The 22,303-nt window shown below is 41.8% G+C and overlaps 2 protein-coding genes across 4 annotated transcripts in view; both read left to right on the top strand.

Annotated features, from left to right (window-relative positions):
• Window positions 1-8,505, top strand: part of LOC117573744 (AF4/FMR2 family member lilli) — a 37,610-nt gene extending 29,105 nt beyond the window's left edge. For both annotated transcript variants that reach the window (XM_034257123.2, XM_034257124.2), the window contains exon 2: window positions 5,030-8,505. In XM_034257123.2, the coding sequence (XP_034113014.2) occupies window positions 5,030-7,795 (2,766 nt within the window). In that variant the 3' untranslated portion in view covers window positions 7,796-8,505. The remainder of the gene's footprint in view (window positions 1-5,029) is intronic.
• A 2,010-nt stretch (window positions 8,506-10,515) lies between these two features.
• LOC117574792 (cadherin-87A) overlaps window positions 10,516-22,303 on the top strand; it is a 54,680-nt gene continuing 42,892 nt past the window's right edge. The window contains exons 1-2 of one of the 2 annotated variants that reach the window (XM_034258748.2): window positions 10,516-10,750; window positions 11,810-12,132. The gene's annotated coding sequence lies outside the window, so the exon portion shown is untranslated. Of the gene's footprint in view, window positions 10,751-11,788; window positions 12,133-22,303 lie in introns of those variants that run through there. The other variant, XM_034258749.2, reaches the window with a different exon arrangement.

The following is a 22,303-nucleotide window of genomic DNA, read 5'->3' as shown; positions in this document are numbered from 1 at the left end:
CACTTCGTCGTGCGGCATCATGAAATGGCCCCGACGCAAAATATGCGCATATAACAAACTACCCAATGTGCCATTCCTCCCCTCTTCCTCCCTCTTCATCATCGCTACCCCCAGCACAGTCGAAGAGTCGTCCAGTTGCCAAAGCGGCGTATTAACCTTGCAGCAAACAGAGCCCGAAACATCATCATCTTCGATTGTGAACATCATTATTAAGTTGATGATGACTGCGACTGTTTTCGTATTTAGGCTAGTTTCATATGGAAAAGCTAAAGAAAAACAAACCCTTTTCTTTCCCACAAGCAAATATGTAAGTGCTGCGTACTCTCCCCCTTTCCTTCTACACTTCTCCTCTCACTCGCTCCCATTGTTTGTTGTGGGTGTACACAGTTTTCACCCAGCAGCGGAGCCAACAACCAGCATGGGAAACAACAGCAACACCAATGACAACAACAACATCATCAACAACAACAACGTCGCACATATCAGCGCCGTCATCTTTAACGCTACGCCCTCGCTTGTCTTCCACCATCCACCTTCCACCATCCACCATCCACTACATAACATCCACCATCAGCAGCCATCAGGCAAAGAGCCAAGATCTGGCTGAAGCTGAAGCTGAAGACCGTCTTCAATTCAATTCATTTTTATTATGATGAGCGTCGCCAGAGTTGAACTCAACTCCACAGTCTCGAATCTCTCGAAAACTTGGAGCTGGTTTTTATGATGTTGTTCCAATGTAGCTTCTTCTTCTTCTACGTTTTCATCTTGTGCTTCTTCTTACGCTGCGCTCTTTTTTATGTTTATAAAGTTTCTTCTTCCTCTTTGTGCTTTGTATATTTAAATTGCTTGTGAGATCGACGGCGGCTTATAGCCCGACTCAGACTTGAGACTCGAGACTTGAGACTCAGACCCAAGCCAAGCCAAGCCAAGACGAAGCGAAGCTGGCCCGCAGTTTGGCTTTGTCGAAAGCTGAAACTTGGGTTTTTTTTATTATTATTATTTTGCTGTTGCTTTTCGTATTCGTATTCGTCGTTGCTGCTATCGCACGTTGTTTCAGCTGAAGAATTCAAAGTGGCCGAGCGACGGAGCCAGGCCCAGACCCCTCAACAGCCAGCTAGCCAGGCAAGCAAGTAAGCAAGCAGGCAGTCAGTCGAGCCAACGAGCCAGCGACCGACTTTAATGCTGAAGTCGACTTTTGAGCTGTGTGCCAAGCGAGGCCGGCACAGTGGTAGTCAAGTTATTAACTCTGAATTATTTGTCATACAAGTAAAATTCTGCTGAAACTTGATTGCAATAATAATATATTACTTGGGATCTTAAACTCATCACAGTACTAAGAATTAAATGAGTTAAATGAATGCTTAAAGAGTGTTCTGTTCTAAAAATTAACTTGGGAAATAAAAGTAATAAAAGAATGCGCATTTGTCGATGAGTAACTCCTAAAGATTAAATATTGGATTAACTAAAACAATAATAATAGATTCCCACTAGTTGAAAATATTGTGAACTATGAAATAATAGTTTAATCCCACTGATGTCTTTTTACTATTAGCAATATTATTATAAAGAAAAAAGCTTTAAATATTTATGATCAGCATGTCATACATTGCTCGTTTGACTTTGCCCCACTGTATTGCAAAGCGGACGTCGCGACGTTTCAACTGTTGGCCTGGCTCTGAGACTCTGGGGCTCTCGGCATGGCTTTGGCTTTCGGGCAAACATTTCGTGTTGTTGCTGTTGCTATTGTTATTGTTGTAGTTGCTGTTGTTGTTGTTGTTGTTGACGATGACTGGCTCTCAGGTTGGTTGGTTGGTTGGTCGCTTGGTCGGTCGCTCAGTTTGTTCGTTGTGCTGGCTCATAACCTGAAACTTGAATATTGTGGAATTTGAAGGTAGCAACGACGACGATGTTGCTGCTGTCGTTGTCGTTGTTGTCGCTGTCGTTGCTGCAGCTAAAGCAATACCAACAGCACAACTGCAACGCTGCGTGCGAGCTTTCGAGTCTCAGTCACAGTCACAGCCGCTGTCGCAGTTTCAGTCCCGTCAATTTGGAGCCAGTCGCCATCGCCATCGCCAACTGAAACGAGTTGCTGGCGAAGCGTAAAAAAAGCGACTGCTGGACTGGATTTTGTGAGTGCCCCGCTGCTGTTGTTGCTGCTATTGCTGTTGCTGTTGCTGGTGTGGCAATAAAATTCAACTGGCAACAGTCGCATTGCCAGTCGCAATCTGAGTGAACGCAGCTCAAAAATCATGTTGCTCTCGTAGCAGCATTGAAGATGACTTTCGGCTGTTGATTGTTGGCCAGTTGATGTTGCTGCTGCTGTCGCTGTTGCTCATAATGATAGCAACACTTTTTAGCTCGCACAACGAACGAACGAACAAACAAATAAACGGCAACAACAATTTCACCGCACGCTGTTGTAACTTTAACTTTTGTTCAACGTAGAAAATTAAACGTAGAAAGTTAGCTTGTTATTGTTGCGCTTTGATTTCCGTTTTTCTGAGCTTTGTAGCTGAGCTTTTGCATTGGGGTTTGTTGTTATTACAGCAGCTTTAGCCGTATGCGATGCGCGTCATACGAGGCGTATGCGCAATGCGCTTTTTAAAGCATTCCGTAAATACGCCGCGTATGAGCAATGTGCGCCAATGTACATTCAATAAATTCTTTAGCGTCGCTAGATAAGCGCCAATGAGTCACACTCACATACAAACGCGATCGCATTGGCAACATTGGTGATTGGGCTCGCCTTAAGATGTGCCACAGTTTTGTTGCAAGATGTGTTGTTTGGCCAGCAGTTAGTCATGAGTCTAGACTCGAGTTTCTAGTCAGCCAGCCCCTATGCCAGAGAATACAGCTGCAGCAACGAGGGATGAAATATGACGAACACGATGACGATGACGATGACTCTGAGTTACTGAGCGCAGACGGCAGACGACAGACGGCTGGCAAACAGGCAGACGCGATGTGCGGCGTGCACGAAACGGGGGCTGGAAAAAAGGGCAAGGAAAATGTGAAACACATGCGACGACGATAACAAAACGTACCAACAGCACAGCAACAGCAACAACAACAGAAAAAAGAAGACAAAAAGAAATGCAAACGAAAACGAAACGAACGAAACGAAAACTCACCCCGATGTTGTTGCGATTCGAATCATGTTGTACTGCGAGTACTCGTATTCAAGTATTCGAGCATTTCGTATTCCCCCTCGACGAATACTGAAATATGCGAGCATATGGCAACCCTTATAACTCATGACAAAGGCTCGTCCGGACTCCGTATTCCATATTCCGTACATCGAAGTTAGGCACAGAGCACACATCTGTGATGTTCAGTTTCAACTCGGTGTTGAGCTAAGCCAAAGAGGGGTGGCAACACTGCTAAGATGGCTTTAGCAATGCTGTGCATTAGAGGCAAATGATAAAATCGAGTGCGGCCACACTGACAACCCTTAGATCAGTTAAAATACTTTGAAGTTGGCTCCAAACTTAATGAGCTTATAAGCATGGCAACCCTATTATACAATAAAGTACTAAGCCTGTAATGGTTTTTGAAGATCATTATAATATGATTTTATGAAAAAGATAAAAAGTTAAAAGCAACATTCTTAGTATGGCATAAAGAGATTAGAGAATCGAAAGAGTTCCATGAGATATCTATTTATATTTTTGGATAATTCTGCATGGATCAGCTAAAGTTTTGAATTGAATTCTTTTATCCGCATTCTCAAATTATCAATCGCGTTGCATTCCAATTCGTTTCGTTTGCACTATGCTAAATGGGAACGTATTGAAATGGAACATTTGCCAGTCGACTGTGGCATTGTTCAAATGGCTTTCTATATTATTCCAAAATGATGAAAAACTGCGCTGCCCCCAAAAATAGTTTTTGAGAAAAGTCGGCAAAGACTCGACGTAACATAAATGGCGGAAGTGCTGAACGCAATGCGAAGACACTGACAAAGACGGAGACGGGGACGTGGAGACAAAGAGCGAGACCGAGACGTCGACGGAGAAGACGATTTGAAGGCAGCCCCACTGGCTGCGAGTCCCACGCTCATGCCTCTGACCCTGCAGCAGCAGCAGCAACAACATCTACAGCAACAGCAACGCCACCAACGCTTCCCCCTCGTCAGACACGCAGCGTCAGCCATTGCTCCTGCCTTGCGTCCGTCCGTCTGCGTCTTCATCTCCGTCTCTGCCGCTGGCTGTGCCTCAGTCTCAGACTCGGTCTCGGTCTCTCCATCTGCCAGTTGTTTGTGTGTTTTATTTTAAGAAGATTCGAGCAGCAAACGTTGCTGTTGCTGTTGCTGCTGCTGCTTCTGCTGCTGCTGCTGATGATGATGAGCAATGCCAGCCAGGCAGCTCAGCTCGTTGGTGGCGAGGGTGGATGCCTCACTGACTCTGCTCTCCATTAGCAGCGATGTGATGGCAATGGTGATGGTGATGGCGATGGTGGTGCCGCCGCCTGACTTCCATTTTCTTGATAAGTTTCTTCTTTTTTTTCTCGTTTGTTTTTTTGTGTGCGCTGTTCGTTGTTCGTTGTACTTTGTGCCCTTTGTCGTTGTCCTGGCTGCGGCACGTAGACAGGCGCCTGACATTGGCTGGATTGGTTGGCTTGGGTGGTGTCGAGTGGATGAGTGGGTGAGTGGCTGGGTTGGTGGGTTGATGGGTTTAGTCATTGGCTGCTGCTCCTTTGTGCGAAGCTCTGCACAATTTATGAGACGACATTCAAGCAAATACTCTCGTTGAGTTGCAGCTAATGGGGTATATGCAACTTGAAAGTGAAAGTGGCTGAGGGATACATTAGCTGAAGCTCAGATCAGCAATTCCCTTTGAACAAACAACACATATCTTGGAAATTAGCAAACTAAAGAGCAGATTTTAATTTACGTAAGATAAGCTTATCAAAAATATATTGTAGGGTAACTGCTTAGCGCATTCATACTGCTTTCATTCCACCTTTGTTATCCGTTGTTGGCGCCAATTCCTAATCGAGGCAATTTCACTTTTCTCTCCCGCTTTTGCAGGTAAATTCAGCAATGGGTCTTCAAGCAACAGCCGCTACCAAGCGGAAGCATGAGCTGACCTTTGATAGCAAGGATGCCAACACCACCTACACGGGCAACTGTGCGCCGCCTCCGGTGAAGGCCAACAAATGGGCCATCAACAACAACAACTACCTGGAATCGCTCGAGGAGCAACAGCAAAAGACAACGCCAACAGCTGCAGCGGCAGCAGCAGCAGCAACGGAGCAACAACAGCAAACCGAAGCCAACAACAACAATGTGGAGACCCTGAAGACAGCTCATAGTATTATTAGCAACAGCAACGGTGACGAAGTTACTATCCCAAGCAGCACAAGCACGACCAGCAAAAGTCCTGCCGAGGTGCCACTGCCGCCAACGGCAAGTGCAGCCATACCCGAGGACAACATTGCCAAGCTCGAGGTGGTTGCTGCGGTGCCCTGCGAGCCTTGGTCAACGGCAGCAGCTTCGCCGGTGGCAGCAGCCTCTGTGGGCAGCAGCAACAGCAACGAGCCTGTCGACTGCATCTCCAAGCTGCAGGCGGTGGCAGTGCCCAGTGATCCTTGGGGCAGCATTGCCACACGCTCCACGCTGGCCACGACACTGCTCAGCGCGGATGAGTTGGACGACGATGATGATGACTTCGAGGATGATTACGAGGAGGAGGAGAGCATCATACCCACCTACTGTCCCATGCGCTATCATCCCTTCGCCCAGCAGCAGCAACAGCAACAACAGCAGCAACAACAGCAGCAGCAACATCAGCAGCAAGCGGCTGCTGCAGCAGCTGCCGCAGCGCAGCAACAGCAACGCAGCTACGCTCCCGGCTACGGCAGCCGTCCCGCCTACTACTCGGAGCCATTTCCCCAGCAGAATTGCTCGCGCACCGGCAGCCCGCAGCACATGGCGCCGCGAGGCTTTGCTCCGCCACAGTGGACGACAACGGGAGCAGCGGGCGTGCCTGGTCCACCGCCCAGTGGTGCTGCAGCCACGCCCAGTGCCGCCCAGCAGCAGCAGCAGTTCTATGAGAATGGCGGCGGCGTTGTATATGCGCAGCCTGCGCCACAGCAGACGATACGCTGTGCGGAGAATGGCAAATCCTATCTGGACTTGGGCTGCAGCAGTGCGGCGAGCTCGACGCCAACGAGCGCGTTGCCCAGCAGCGGCAACAACAACAGCAGCAATGTCAACAGCAACAGCAATGGTCCCGCGCCCGCTGCCTTCGCGCCTGGCGGTTTGCCTCTGCCTCTGCACGGTCTGCCGTTGAAGCGTTGCTGCGATGGACGCGGCGGTTGGTGCAGCGCCAATCGCAGTTGCTACAAGGATACGCGACTGAAGATACGCAATCTATCGATGTTCAAGTTGTCGCGTTTTCGCCAGGTGTCGGAGCAGTCGCTTTATCGCTCGGTCCTCATCTGCAACACACTCAAGCGCATCGATCGCGAAATCGAGGCCGAGGCCAAGGAGTTGCATCAGGCGGCACAGCAGCATCATCAGCAGGCTGCCGCCGCAGCAGCTGCAGCCGCAGCTCAGGCAGCTCAGTACCATCCAGCCTATCAGCAACAGCAGCAGCAACAACAGCAGCAGCAAACGCCGCCACCGCCTCTGCATCATGCTCAACAGGATTATGCGCCCGTGTTGAACTGTGCGCGCTTGGCCAACATGGATCACTATCAGCAGCTGGCGCAAGCGCCCAGTTTCCAACCCCAAGCACCACCGCCACTTGGCTACCACGAGCGACTCGATGCGCCGCCGCCCGCCTACCGAGCTGCAGGTGTCCCAGCAGCAGCAGCCAGCTCAGCAGCAACAACTGGCGCGCCAACGGGCTTCCAGCCATTGACGACTGGCAGCAACTGTGATACGTCTTCTGCTAGCACGACGCTGCATCCTTACGACCACTATCCGTTTCGGGAGTCGCAGTCAGGACGTGCCACGCCCTTCCCCACCTGCCAGAGCACAGTTGTCGCCGCCCCCGCAGCAGGAGCAGCAACAGTTGCTGCTGCGCCAACAGCAACAACAGTCGTAAGCAGCGCCAGCGAGACGCCAGTGAGCGCCGCTGTCTCTGTGGTGGCTGTCACGCCTGCACAAGTCGCCAACAACAGCAACTCGAGCAACAGCAACATCAACAACACCAGCAGCAGCAACGCGAGCAGTAGCAGCAACAACTCTGCCACCAGCAGTGTGGTTAGCGCCTGTGATTCAAGCGATTCGGGTTATGCGGATGACGATTCTACGCGTTCCATAAACTGGAGCTCGGTGCTCAGCCTCAGCTCGCAGTCGGCGCTGGATCCGCTGAACAACAACGATCTGTTCAACATATTGCCCGCCGCTGCCACTCCCACTGCAGTGCCTGTTTGCATAGCGAACAGTAGTACCGGCAGCAGTAGCGCAAATTCGCCACTGGCCTTCAGTGGCAGCTTCACCACTGTGCAGGCGAGCAACTCGAGCAGCAGCAGCAACAACAACTCGTTGTCGTCGTCGACGACAGCAACGTTCACGACATTGTCGACAATTTCGTCGGCAACGCATTCACTGACCTCATCCTATGTGAGCAGCATTAGTTCCAATGTGTCGGCGGGTGCCAATACATGGGAGTACGGTTTCCTTGATATGGAATTCGGCCTGGGATCCGAGTTTACCGAACTGGTGCCCAGCTGCAAGCTCAGCTCAGATGAACTCTTCAAGAGCGGCCTCAGTGGCCCAGTGGCCAGTTCGAGGCTGCACGACAATGAGCTCGAACAGCCCGCTCACATTATGGTCGGCAGTTAGTATCAGTTGTAAGCTAGCTGTTCGACTGGTGTTCGATGTTGGCCGCCGGGCGTTGTTGCGTGCGGGTCACGCGTCGACGCCAGGTGGCGCCACATAGCAATTCCCAAGCAGTATTCAATATGTAATTGTTGCAAGCAAAATACTAAAAAAAAATAATGAAAAAAACGAAACATAATTTCGAATTATGCTCAGGTTGTGAAACGTGCACCATGCCCCTGGTTCCGCTGTCCACTCCACTCCTAAAAAACACTCCCCAACTACACACACCGCCCATTTGAAACCCAAGCAAGCAAGCAAGCATTCGGATGTCGCCGCCAGGGGGCGCAATTGCAATTGTATTGAAATGAAAAACTAAGATGATAAAATGGTATATGACAAATGAAAACTATTAGCAAATTTTTAAGTGTAAATATTGTAAAAGAACAACAACAACCACTTGTAGCACATAAGTTTGAGCAAGCAAAAACAAAGAGTATATAAACAATTATGAAAACAAAATATTAGAATTATAAAAGATAGTTGTATCTATATTAGCGCGTATGACATGTAACTTTAGCTTTGTTAGTTGCAATTGTTGCAGTTTTTCGATTACAACAAAAACATAAACACACATACATACATAGAAAAAACAACAACAATACAACAAGTTCAATTATGCAGAAAAACCTTAACTAAATTTGTGTTTGATACAAAGACAAAAAACAACAGAAGCAAATGTAAAAGAAAACAAGCAAAATCGAAAAACGTTTACTATATTGTAGCCATAAGTATTATTATTTATATACAAAAGAAACAAAAAACGGATAAATGAAAGAACAACTTAAAACAAAGTTTTACAAAAAAAATTTAAAAAAATTTTAAAAAAATATTTGAAAAAAACCATAAAATGCAAGCAAATATAAAGAAATTTGTTTAAAAAAAAATAGCAAAACTTGTATTCTTCATCATAATAGTTGGTTGGTAATGGGATTTTGCAGGAGACACATTTACACCAAAGGATCACTCAGAAATTAAGATGCTTTTGAGATTGCAAGTGTACAAATATTTGCTATTAGTTCTTGTACGATTACAGCTTGAGCTTTTGTACTGGCTGGTGAGTGTACTTACAGCGCCACCTAGCATTACAAAATGGTACTATTAAATTTCGTATTCAAAAGCGCCATCTATGACTGTGCATTTATAATTTTGGTATACGCAGAGGATGGTTGGTGTCTGTACTTACAGCGCCACCTAGCATTACAAAATGGTACTATAAAATTTCGTATTAAAAAGCGCCATCTATGACTGTGCATTTATAATTTTGGTTTACGCACCGGATGGTTGGTGTCTGTACTTACAGCGCCACCAATTTAAATGGTACTTCAAAATTGCTCTATCCAAAAGCACCACCTATGAGCAGTGTTGCCATTTTAGCTAATTTATTGCTAGATCTAGCTATTTTGAAACTGCGAAAGCTATAAGATTTTGTGAAATGCTATTAGCTAGAAATCTAGCAATTTTTTTCAATGCTTCGGCTACTTTTGGCACTTTTTAAAAAGTTCCGATAGCTCTTTTACCGATAGGATGTATTTTGAGGCTTACTCATAAAATTATAGTTCGATTCTGTTTATAGTTCATGTGCGAACTTAGTTCGTTCACTCATTAGCTAAATACAAATTGTGAAATTGTGAAACTGTGAAGCAGTGCGCCAGTTTAGCAATTTAGTTGCTTTAGTTAATTTTTAACTTTTTTTTTTAAATGCTATTAGCTACAAATTTGGCAATTTTTTATTTCTCTGTTGGCAATTTTAGCTATTTTACTTAAGTCCTTTTTATTATGTATTCCTTTTGTCATTCACTGCAAAAATTGCGATTAAGAGTTTGCAATGAAATCGGGGCTTGTATTTAACCAAGTGGTTCGATTATATGAGCTACTTGAGTTCACTGACTTGAAAAGTTAACTGCGTTTCAAGAGTAATATTTGCCCCCAAAGTGTTAACAAAATCATAAAAATACGAAATCTTGTTTTTTTTATTTTTAATTTCAAGATTTTATTCTTAAATGAATTAAAAATGTACAAACTTGATGAATAATGTCATTTAAAATATTTAGCAATTTTGTTGGCTATTTTTTGTATAATTTTAGCAACTTATAGCAATTTTTTTTCTGAAATCCAGCAATTTTTGCTATAGAGATTCTGGCATCACTGCCTATGAGTGAAAGATACATTGATTTTTATCCGTATGTGTCGCCATCTAGTGCATTGTCAAGAAACATAAAAAAATATCCCCAAAGAGATGCCATATATTTTATAAGACTGATTCAGCTGTTTAGTAAGCTTCAGGTGCGGAGCTTGGCTAATTAAAATATTTAAAATAGTGCGACCGTGGGCAATGTTTCTAAAAGTCAAGCTTGAAAAATACTTAAAAGCTTTTGTTGATACTCTTTAGTATATGTTATTTATAAGTCAGGACGATGTAATATATGTATATTTAAAATTTTATTTATTTTTAATATGTTTATAAAACTCCTGATGACTTGTTAGCAAGCAACATAAACTTACATGCAACACACTGTTACTTAGCAGAACAATTAAAACAATTCCCTAACTTTAACATAAAAGAGACAGCTGTTTTCCAATAATGTTAAACTCAAAATATAATGTTAAAGTTTGTGAAATGATTTCTGCTAAGTTGGCAGCCTGGTCACCTGTTGAACACCTGTTATTAGTTTATCGTCTTCATTGGTCGCGTGCGGGTGTGTCGCGGCCGTCGATTTGAATTGCGTCGGCGGCATTGTTTATAAAAATCTGTTCACCAAGAAGCGTTGCGTCGCGTGTGCTTTGATTGTGTTCAAAATAAGAATTTCGTGCGCGAGTGTGTATTTTGAAATGCCGCTACGTCTAAATTGCAACTAATTAAAAAAGCATGAATATTGAGAAGAACGCATACAATGTTAAAATCGTGCAATAGCAAAGGTAAAAAAATAAAAGGCAAAAGCAAAGCAACAACGAAGAAAGAAGTAGACAAGTGGAAGTTCTAAAGCGGTACATGTAGCATTAGTGTCGGTAGCAGCAGCAGAGAAGCAGCGCAGCAGGCGGCGGCGTAGGCTGTAAAAATAGTTGTTTGGCTGGTTTTTGTTTGTGCATGAGGCTGCGTATCTGTTTGTACATGTGTACATGTGTTCGTGTAAGTGTGTGTGTGTTTGAAGCAACAATTTAATTGCAGACTAAAACAGTTCAATTACACACTACAGCAAATATATAATTTGATTTGAATTGCGTTTACTATTGGGTGCGTAATTAAATTTTTCAGCAGCAAATGCAATTGAGCTCGGCAAACAACAAATAAATGCACAAACAGAAAAATCACACACATACAAGCACATAGAAAGAGAAACACGCCAAGCAACAATTACAATAAAACGGTCAGTCAGTCAGCATGTGGTCAGAAGCTGTAGAAGACGAAACGCGGGCGGGGAACATAAATGGCGTAATCGTAATCTTTTTGCCCTCATTTTAATGATTTAATTAAAAGCGCAAATTGCAGCCCAGAAATTCAATTTAGCCAATAGCCTTTAGTTCTTGTTGTGTGTGTGTGGGTGCTTACGAAGAAGAAGAATATGACAGCTACTGCGACGTTGACATTGAGGTAGCAGAGGCCATGGCGTCGCATAGCATCGCTGCTTTACTAATTTGCTGACTAGTTGCTGCTGAGCTACGACTGCGGTTCCGCGCTGCATACGTGCGTCGCGTGCCTTTATTATTTATGTTACGTTGTTTTTCGTTTTGTCGCGTCACATAAAAGGTTAAATCTTTTTTCATTTATGTGCTTTATTAAGCTTTATTAAATTAATAATAAAATAAATAAATTTGATCACATTATCGCGCGCATATTTTGTTATTCGTTGTTGCTGTTGGTCTCGCTTGTTGTACGTGCAAAAGTGCAAAAATGAATGATTTAATTGTTGAAATTTCTGTGGTTGCCTATGATTGTGTGTGTATTTTGCCCTTCAGTCAATGTAGTTTATATTGCAGCAAAAGAAACAAGTGACGGACTGCAAGGAGAGGCGCACTAAACGCAAAACGCAAAATAAGTGCGAGCGTCACCTTTTTCACCTCCGCCGCCCTACCCAACAAAAGCAGCAACAATTACGCCGTCGCCGGCATTGCCACAACGGTAAAACGAGCAAAACAACACTATAAACTACAAACAAAAAAACCAAAACAACACTGCGAGAGAGAGAGGAAAAAGCGCAACGGCCACATTCCAAGCGACAGAGGCCCCCAAAGCTTAGGTCAGCCTGCCAGCAGCTGCTGTCTCGCTCGCACTTTCGCTCGGTTGCAGCATCTCAGAGTGGGTAAGTCAACTACATCAACGTCAATTTTGTGCTGCCACGTCTTCCTCTTCTTCTTGCTCTTTTTGCAGTTATTTACTTCTTCTCAGTTCGTCTTCTTTAGCCTATTGTTGTTTCTGTTATGTTACACGCCGCCTGCCAGGCGATGTGAAAAGATTTTTGCGTAGAAATTACATACACATATTGTTTCATTTTCCCATCTTTGCTTTTCTGTTGTTTCGTATTTTTGAGTTATACCCTGTAGTAGTGATTGACAGGGTATACCATGGATTGGAATATCATATTTGAATACAAATAGTTGAGTCGTTATGTGGGTGTCTTGTAGTCGATCAACTTCAACTTCAGCGTTTTCACTTATTTTTTTGTGGCGTTTTTGTTTATGGGTTTTCGCCGTCATTTGACATTGTTACCTTTTTTACCTTACCTGGCAAGAGAGCTTCCCTTCCGTCCCCCTCGTTCCCACAGGGTGTTTCTTTCAGATCATCAAAGCAGTAAAAAACATTCATGCCGGGCTGCCGCCTCAATTATGTTAATTATGAATTGGTATTGGCCCTAATGTAATAAAGACTGTAACTTGGCCAAGTAAGTGTGCTTTTGGGTAAATGGGAGCACCCTATGGATACGTGTGTGGGTAGCACAGTTACCAAGTTACTAAGATTGCCAAGGCAATTGGCACACATGTTGCATACCTAATTGGCAAGAAGCGAAACCTAATTTCGTCTCTTAATAGGGCATCGTTTAATCTTAAATTTGCAAATTCAATTACTGTACATTCGCCCTTTTAGGCAAATCGCATTTTAAAACCCTTCCCCGAATAAAATCTCACAGTTGTGGGCTTACTCAGCATTGAAGTTAAATAGATTATATCATGCATTCGAATCTTTTTCTATTATGTTTGTGATTGCAAAGTGTGAAATCACTTCAAAAGTTTACCAAGGCCTTTTCATTTTCATTTTATACTTGCTGTTAATAATTTTTTATTTTTGTTTTTTTTTTCTGATGATCTTTTAGTAGCTAATGAACTTAATTGAGAGAGATAGAAAGACGCCGATCTATGGCATTGAACTTGGTCATTGTTAACGTTTCATTCATTTTGTAAATTTATAATTGTTATTGACATAATGATGGGTTGAAGATGTAATTGTATTGCTTTCAAATTAAAACGTTATTAATTAAATAATTTGTTTGTTTATAAACGAATAGTATGGCAAATAATCAGGTTAAACGAGCGAATATTTAACACATATCAGATAAAATGACTCTTAAAAAAAAAAAAAACTTCTGCATATATGTATGTATTATCAGTTATTTTTGTAGTTTTAAGATGACATCATTTAATTTAATATGAATCACACCATGTATTTTATATTCCCGTTTGCTTATATAAAACTGAATTGATATTTTAATTCTGTTGTGACGACAAAAGATTATTTCAGCTTCAACTTCATTTTATATTTATTGACTAAATTTGTTAGTAATCATTTATTAAAGCCCTGCTAAATCAGTCCAAAGCACTTTTAGAGCTTATCTAAAACAAATACATGAGCAGTGTGCGCAGTTTTCTCTTGTTTTATCCACCTACAACTGAGCGGCGTTAAAACGATTGAAAAAGTCACTTTCAATAGTTTCCAAAGCATTATTTGGATATAATTTATTGCAAAACTACAATAGATATACATAGGTAGATGCCCCACTCTGCTATTCCCCGTTGGGTCGGAGCTCTATTTTACTCAGTGAAGAATTTCGTAATTTTGGAAAACAACAACAAACAACAATGGGAAAATTGCGAGTGGCGATGGCGTTGTAAGACTCTAACAGGCAACAAAAATAACAATGATAACAACACCAACAACAACAACAACAACAATAACAATAATAAACGACGCGACGGTGGCAGCGGCGGCTTTTGGGGAACCGCCTTCTTAACAATGGAAAATCTCGAAAAAGCCGTCGACGGAACTGCGTCCAAACAGCGTTGCACAGTTGTTGCGAGCCGGAAGATATTTCAGACAAGCTTGCAACACGGCATGTTTCTACGGGCGGCAGAGGAGAATGAGGTGAATTGTGGTTCCGAACGTGCCTCCATGTTTAGACAGAAACAAGTTTTATAGTTTTTACGCTGGCCCGCTGGCCAGTTAGTCCATTGGTCTCACAGCTGCTCGTGTTGTTGTTCTTTTGCCGAACCGGGCCTAAGCAGCGCCCAGTAAGAGCAAAAGCCAACAAAAGCACCATCGCCAGCGCTGGCACCAGTTTCAGACCAGTCGAGGCCACTCCACGCCAGCTCCCCACCCAATGCATTTTGTGACGGGCGCTGTTGTAGTTTTGAACTAGTTGCGGCGTATCAAATCAAGTCTAACCACGAACCGACCCTCGAAACCGTTTCGTTGCCCCCTCTCATCCTCCTTGTCGTAGCGTTGCTTGTCGCACTTTTGGGTACTTTTGCACAGTTTGAAAATTAACTGGTTGTTTTGCTTGTCAGCTGCTGTATGCTGAGTCTTAGTTGCCTCACGTTCACGTTCCATCTCCCCAATTGCCCCACGTCCAAGCACAACACACAAAAAACCCTCTTCCCATTTATTTTGTATTGTTCGATGGCGCCTAGACAAGTTTATGTAAAAAGCCGAAATGCGCTTAAAGTTTTCGGCCGCCCCGTCTGGGATTGCCGCAAAGTTCTGGCCACCGGGGCATCTCTGGCGGATTACGACTGGCCAACAGAAAGCAGTCAGGCAGCCAACTAACGAATAAGCGTAAAGGCGAAGAAGATAGCTTGCCAACCTCGCAGCCAGTCAGCCATTCAGTCAGTCAGTCAGCTAGTCGGCCAGCCAAGCATTCAGCCGCGACCGGAAGGAAGTTTATTTTGTGCAACTTAACGCTTTTCTTTTGGTCCGAGCGTGTGTCTGGCCCCAAACCCCAATATAATTGTGCCGGCAAAACGGGTTCAAAGAAAACAGTTTTTGGAACAGTGCTAACAGACAGACAAGGCTCGCTTGAATAGTGGTTTTTGGCTTAGGCATGTTGTTAAGATCCTTGCCTATAATATAAACCTTTATGCAAATAAGCATTTCTTTGAATGCAAAATAAGTTGTGCCAATTTAAATTCGAATTTGAAAACTATACAATTAGAATGCATGTTCAACATGATTAAAGAGTGGCTGGGAAAAAATTAAAATGCATTTGCTCTTTGAGTTAAATGCAATCCTTGTTTTCATGCCTAAAGATTATAAAAAATAAATAAAAAATCTTCTTTGAGCGAATTTTTGTTATTATGAAATTCTCCAAAATAAATAGAATAAAATTCCATTTTTATTTCTATGAATGTATTTTTGGTTGACAACGAATTTATTTTACTATTATCAAATTCTACAAATTCAATGTGGTTAATATTATATATAAATGTTCACAATGATAAAACGATCTAATCTTAGGAAACTTTGTTAATATTTTGATAAAAAGCACTAGCTTAGAGTGTTTTTTAATCTTTCACTTTTTGCAATAAACATATATAAAACATTGATCTATTCCTGAATCTATTTAGCTTATTGCGGCGCTGAGCAGGTGCACTTGCAACATCCATCGCATGTTGCGGTGTTTGCTTGTGTGTGTGTACTGTTTGGATGTATGTGTGTACGTGCAAGGACTGCCACATTTTTAGAGCTTCTATGTAAAAGGACTCTGATACGGCATGAGTTTAGGTGGCTACAAGATTGAAATGTTTACTTTGGAGAAACTTGAGCAGTTCCTTTTATAAATTGATAAATTTTTAGCGTTAATTTATTGTAGTATTAAAAAATTCTTAATACAAAAACAATATACTACATAGCTCTGAGAATGCTTAAATTGCTCTACTCGAACTGTGTGTTACTTTAATTATTCGTTGGCTCTATCATCCACATGTATTTGCACTTTACTTGCCAGTCTCTCACTCTGCTTATCGGTTTCCTCTCTTCAATAGATGGTTTCCATTACGAGTATCTGCATCTCATGGCACACAAATCAACACACCACAATCTACAAACTACACATACAAGTATATGCACTCTTTAGGTTTTGTTGTTTTCGGTTTGTCCACTGTTTGGCAATTGTTTTGCAAGATTTTCGCCTTTCCTTACGCTGCGATTCGCCAGTATCAAATGTTTAATGGCCAAAACTGGCAACAGCTCGCAGGGATTGGCGGGTGGCTGGTGGCAGCAGTGGGGGTGTGCGTGTCTGGGCAGTGGGGGCGGCAACACAAATTGCCGGCAGGGCATCAGCTGCACACACTAAATTTTTAATCAAGCATCTAGCAACCCGTATCTGTATCCATATCCAGCAGCCAGCAGTCAGCTTGCAGCAGCTGTGATTCCGCCAGAGGAGCTGCTTCTGCTGCTGATGATGCTGCCTCTGTCGCTGCCGTTGCCGCTGCTATTGCAAGCGCAAAAAATGCAATCAACGTCAAATGCGCTTCGAAACTTTGCGCAAAATAATAGAAAAGCCATTAATTTCGCTTCTCGTCGAAGAAGATGCCATGCGAAGAACGCAGAGGAAGCCATCCGAAGGGGTGGGGGAGGTGGCAAGGCGCTTAGCGAACTTGGGCGTGGCACATGGTCAGCAAAAGGGAAAGTGTGCTCAAGTAATTTTTAATTATGCGCATAATGTGCAGAAAGTTTGATGCGAACTACACTAATCCGATTATTGGCTGACTTGAATACGAATCACATCCACATCCTGCATATTCAGTGCAAAAGCAAAGGCAGCAATCTTCATTTTCATTAATCCGCTTTCAGCAGTCGCATTAATGCCACTTCGGGTAATGTTAACTAAACTGTATTATAGTGAAATAAAAAAACTGTAGTGCATAATGTCCATTGCCATTTGTCGCTGACAAATTTGGACTTTGGCAAATAATAGCCTCAACTTACACTACGCAACAGCTGCCTGACTCTTCTCTACCCTATACTTAGTTACTGTACTTACCAACTTAATGGTAATTATGAAACGGTACTTAAATACTAAATTATGTACATAAATTTTACTTAAGTTGTGAGTTGAATTGGAATTCTTGCAATAACAAAAGCTCCCACGAGTTTGTGTACGTTTTAATGGGAAGTTGTTGCAATTAGTTAAAGATATTCTTTATTATAGCATTGATAATGTAATATTGCAGAGAATGCGTTCTCAGTGTGTAATTATTTCTAGACTGTTTTTTACCTGACTTCTCTAACATTAAAGTAAGGAATTCAAAAAAAAAAGTTATCTAACTTTAATCAAAAACATGTTCTTAAACAAGTGTTGCGCAGTTTATACCCTTCCTTCAGCTGATCTACTGGGTATTTACAATCAACTTTTTCGGTTGCCCATGAGGCGAAGCTCAACCATTATCGTCGTGCTTATGCCCGAAAATTGCAAAAGTTCTGCGTCGCTCTAAAACCACTTTTCATTAGTAACAACCGCTAATTTCACTTAGTGGTATGCCAACATGTCGCATCAGTTGGGACTCACACATCCACATAGGGACGATAAGTTTTTAACTAAATTTGTAGTTGAAAAAAGTGTCGAATAGTTAAAGTTAATACGGTATTTCGTTGCATGTCAAATTTAAGCGCAAACTTAAATTAGGATTTAATTTAATGAAAATGCGCAATTTCTTCGTGACTTATTTGATTTGCATCTACTCAAGGAATCTGTAAACATCATTTCCAACTTATAATTGCCTATTTTACAGAAGTGTAAAAAAAAAACGAACAGCAAGAAATATGAAAACTCGGTGGATTGACGATTTATTTTTTATTTATAACTGACAACGTGGTCGAGTAGGGGACAAGGGTTTGGTTAGTTGACCGCTGGCTTCTGTTGAAAAGTTTAACCGGCGAGCAGTAATGCAATAAACAACTTTACTTTTTTTCTGTTGTTGCTGTTGTTCTTGTTGTTTAAATTGTTGTTGGACTGCATTAAACTTGTCAAATGAAGTCGCTTTTGAAGTTAGATTGCTTGCAACAAGGGCGTGACATGACCAGGGCCAATGCTTGGGGCCAGTATTTGAACTGTCCCCTGGTCCCCATGCATGAGTTTCTCCTTCGTTCTCGCTGTCTCTCATTCTCTGTTGCTCTCTCCCTCTCTTTCTCTTTCTATACCTCTGTATGCTCAGGGAGAAGTCAGAGATTAGTCAAATGCTCTGTGATGTTTTCCTGGTAAATACTGTTGAAAAGTATTTATAATTACACGCCAGGGGCGTAGACACACTGAATATGTTGAGTGTTGACCATGGATAATGTTTCGACAGTGCCTGCGGATAATTTACCATAATCTGTGAGGTCGCAATAAAAAATGAAATTGAAAAACAAAAAAAGATTATTTATTTTATGTGTGGGACATTTATTCAATTCTTCAATAGGGAATTCTCGCCAACTTTGATTCTTGTTAAATTTCTATTTATAAAATGTATTCCGAGATCAGTGATACGAAATCCATTATTTAATCATTTAAATAATCTGTTTTCAATTAGAGCTCAATCATTCCCTAGAATGTAAATGCCTTAAACTTTGCTTCGAAACGTGTTTCATCTAGATTCAGAGATAAGATGAAATGTTTCCCTAAACTTTAACTGTGAACTTGTGCAACAACCCTCTGCATGCAAATGTATGAAGACCGTTCTGACCTGCTTTTGGGGGACGAAGGATCCACTAAACACCATCATATTTAAGCCCCGACGGTGTCTAACAAAGCAATTAGATCCACGGATAGGCCAACACCAACAGCAACACCGTTGAGTTTGAGTTTGTTAAGTAAACGGCACTGAGCCCCGCCGAATAGTCCCGGAGGGCAGCAAATTCATTAGGCAGGCGGCATACAAACAAGGAGCGCATCCTGCGTAGGCATTTCTCCACTTGGTGTTTGTTGTTGCTGGTAACCAACTTATGGGTCACTTGCTCCAAGAAATTTCTAAAGTTTGCGCCATAGACATCAGCTTGTTCATGTTGTAGTTGAAGTTTCCTGTCTGCCTGTTAGGACTGAGATGCGTTGAGTTGAGGCGCAGCGTCGAGTAGACTAGAGTTGACTTGTGCCTTGTCTTGGGTCCGTGGTGAAGTGGAGGCGACTAATGAGCACGGCGCGTCGTCCTCGCACAATGCGTATAATTAAAAGCCGTCCAAGGTGTAAACTAGCAAATTGTTTGATCCCATTCACTCAGCTAACCATTCGCTCAACTTGAATGAAGGCTAACAGGCAGCTAGCTCCTTTGCCATCCTCCTGACATGCTTTTCACTTTTGTAATTCACAATTTTCCGTGTCCTTTTTTTCACGCTCACGGTGCTTGCTCAGCATAATATTGTTAAACTTTTCTTGTGCTCAGCACTTTTTGCACTTTTTTTGTATTTTTTCCTTCTGTTAGCCATGTTTTGCCTGGCGGGCACTTTTTAGTCGACGAGTTGCTCCAGTTACCAGTAACCTGATCGCAGAAACTCTCAAATCCGGATATTCTTAGCATGTCGAATTTGACATGCGCTTCAAAAAAGTGCTGAGCAGTTTATGTTTAATGGTAATCCTGTTGTAATGTCTGCAAGAACCTGAAAAGAAAAAACTTGTAAGTGCCTCTGAAATCTGAACTGTTGATAAACAATGTTATAACATTGCTAAAAATATCACAAACAAATTTTTGCCTCAAAAGTAATAAGAGTTAAGTAGTTATAAATTGCCACATTAACTTAAATAGACAACCTGAAATGTCACAATTTAAAGTACGATAAATTACGTTTTAATGATTCGTAAATCCACAATTGATTACTCTAATAGAGAACAAATGTTCTCAGATTGAAGACAAATTACTCTTAAGCGAGAATTTGTAGCTTGATTTGCGTACACAAGGATTTTGGACTACCCTTCTTTGCCCTATGTAATAGCACACCTTGTGTACACTTTGCACACTGGATGGCTAATTGGATATGCTCTCAAGCATGCCTCTGTTCTGCTTTGCAGTGCTAATCAGCAGGATAATGTTTCCTTGTCGTTAAACTGCAAAGCGGGTCTACTGACTGCTGCTGATGATGACAACTCTCTTGCCGTTACTGTGACTGTTGCATTTCAGAGGCCTAATTAAAAGTTGTGTCAAAGTATTTGGCTGGTGGAAGGCAGCCCCCAGGTGGACACGCTGACTGCTGGTGTGGCAACCCCATTTGCATCAACTTTCTATAGCACCACTTTCACTGGATGTCCCAAAGAATACTTATTCTTGTTCTGCATTAGCATCGCTTGCGAAACCCGTTTGTGGCTTTGGTGACCAGTCACCATCTCGCAATCTGTCTCTTCTCTTTTCTAGATCATCTTACTCTTTCGCTCACGTTGCTCGGGCTGCTTTTTATGGTAATGAGCTGAGAGAGAAGAAGACGACGAAGAGAGGCGTTTGATTATTGCTTCTGCTGCTGCTGCTGTTAACCACAAAAGCAAATAAAACAGTTGACTGACATTGGGCCATCAGTTTTTTGTCTCCGTTTTCATATTTCTTTCGTTTCAATTGACCTTATTCGCAGGTGTCTACACATTCTTCAGCATTCTATGCCTGACTTGGCATTATCATCGCAATACCCGCATGTACATGTATTTATATAAAATAGAACCCTCTTATGTATTCAGCGAAGTAAAAGCAATTGCAGATTTCAACAACATACATATATTTATTTTTTCATCTACTTTTACTTCAACTCGATGCATCTAAAGTATTTCGATTCATGTAAATGACAGCCAAGTTCGGTTGCTTTGCATCGCATGTCCAAATTATATAGCAAGCATACACTTCTCCCATACATACATGAGTTAACAAGTAGGGGGAGGCAAATGGGGGTTATGCTGTAACTGGGCACCTTGCATGCAACAGCAAAAATATAGAGTATCTTTTTTCAGATGTCTTTTCTTTTTCATTTTATATTGATTTGTTACATTTTTTACACTAGAACATTTGGGGGAATGAAATAATCGAAGGACAATAAAAAGCTACATACAAGGCATCATTTAACAAGCATTTAGAGTCACTCAATTTCATGGTCATATTTTGTTATTATTTTTAATATACGCACAACTATTGATTTTATTTATGCATAGCATACCCTAGAAAATATGCAAGTAGAGTATAATTTCGTTATTTCTCTAGAATGGTTAAAATTTGCATTTATTTATTTGGTTAACGTGATGTATGTGTATTCAATAATCCCCAGACTTATCTATCTTAATAGAAAGCTTAAATGTTTGCTGATTATTAAAGATTACAAATATTCTATTTTATATAACTTCTACAACTATGTATTATGTATTGAACTGCAGGGTATTTTATGGTTTACCATTCGCTGATCCATCTTTCACTCGTAGTGTTAAATGTTGCACGCATTGATGACGAATGACCACGGAAAATGATGAATGTTTAATGGGCCAATGGGACAGGGAACATGTTGTGGGATAAATGTGTCCGGGCAGTGACAGAAGAGCGGTTGATGTGAATAATAAAGCATCACATCACATGTGTGTGTATGAATGTCAGCGTGTGTTGGTTCGTTTTCAACAAAAATATGAATTGTAAAATAGTGACGTATTTGCTGGGTGTTCTATTATGATTTATGTTTAACGACTTTTCACTGCCATTCGTAAAAAATATGAAAATGCAGATTGATTTGACAATGGAGAGCTGACGATAAACATGCTACACTGAAATCTGGGATACCCTTGAAATTAGTTTGATTTAAAAAATATGGATATTATATACTAAATCCTCAATGCTTGTTGCTTTCATATATTAAAATTAATGGCAAAGTAAAGTAAGTATATACGATCATAAAGAAAATATGAGATTCATTTTCAAATCAAAGTTAAACGAAATCAGATGCAGCAATTAATAATTGAATCAACCTTTATGAAAATTTATGAATATTTGTAGCACAACTTCAAAATATTTCTCAGATGAAAATATAAATATTTCTGGTGATTACGGCTTTTGCACTTTCGTTGGCAGCCCATAAACCTACATACGAATGTGTGTGTATATACATATATACGAATATATAGTGTACACAGACTATTGCAAATATGCGCTCATAAATATCGCACGCACATACAAAAGCAAAAACTCACTATGAGTATGTGAACTTCATTGAGCGCCAGTTAATGGTTGAAGCCGAGAAATTGAGTGGTGTCTGTGAGGGGAGGAGCAGGGCGT

This window comes from Drosophila albomicans, chromosome 2R, assembly GCF_009650485.2.
Source record: "Drosophila albomicans strain 15112-1751.03 chromosome 2R, ASM965048v2, whole genome shotgun sequence".
In the NCBI taxonomy this organism is placed as follows: Eukaryota; Metazoa; Arthropoda; class Insecta; order Diptera; family Drosophilidae; genus Drosophila; species Drosophila albomicans.
The sequence above is the reverse complement of the archived record's forward strand: the minus strand, read 5'-3'. Positions and strand labels throughout refer to the sequence as shown.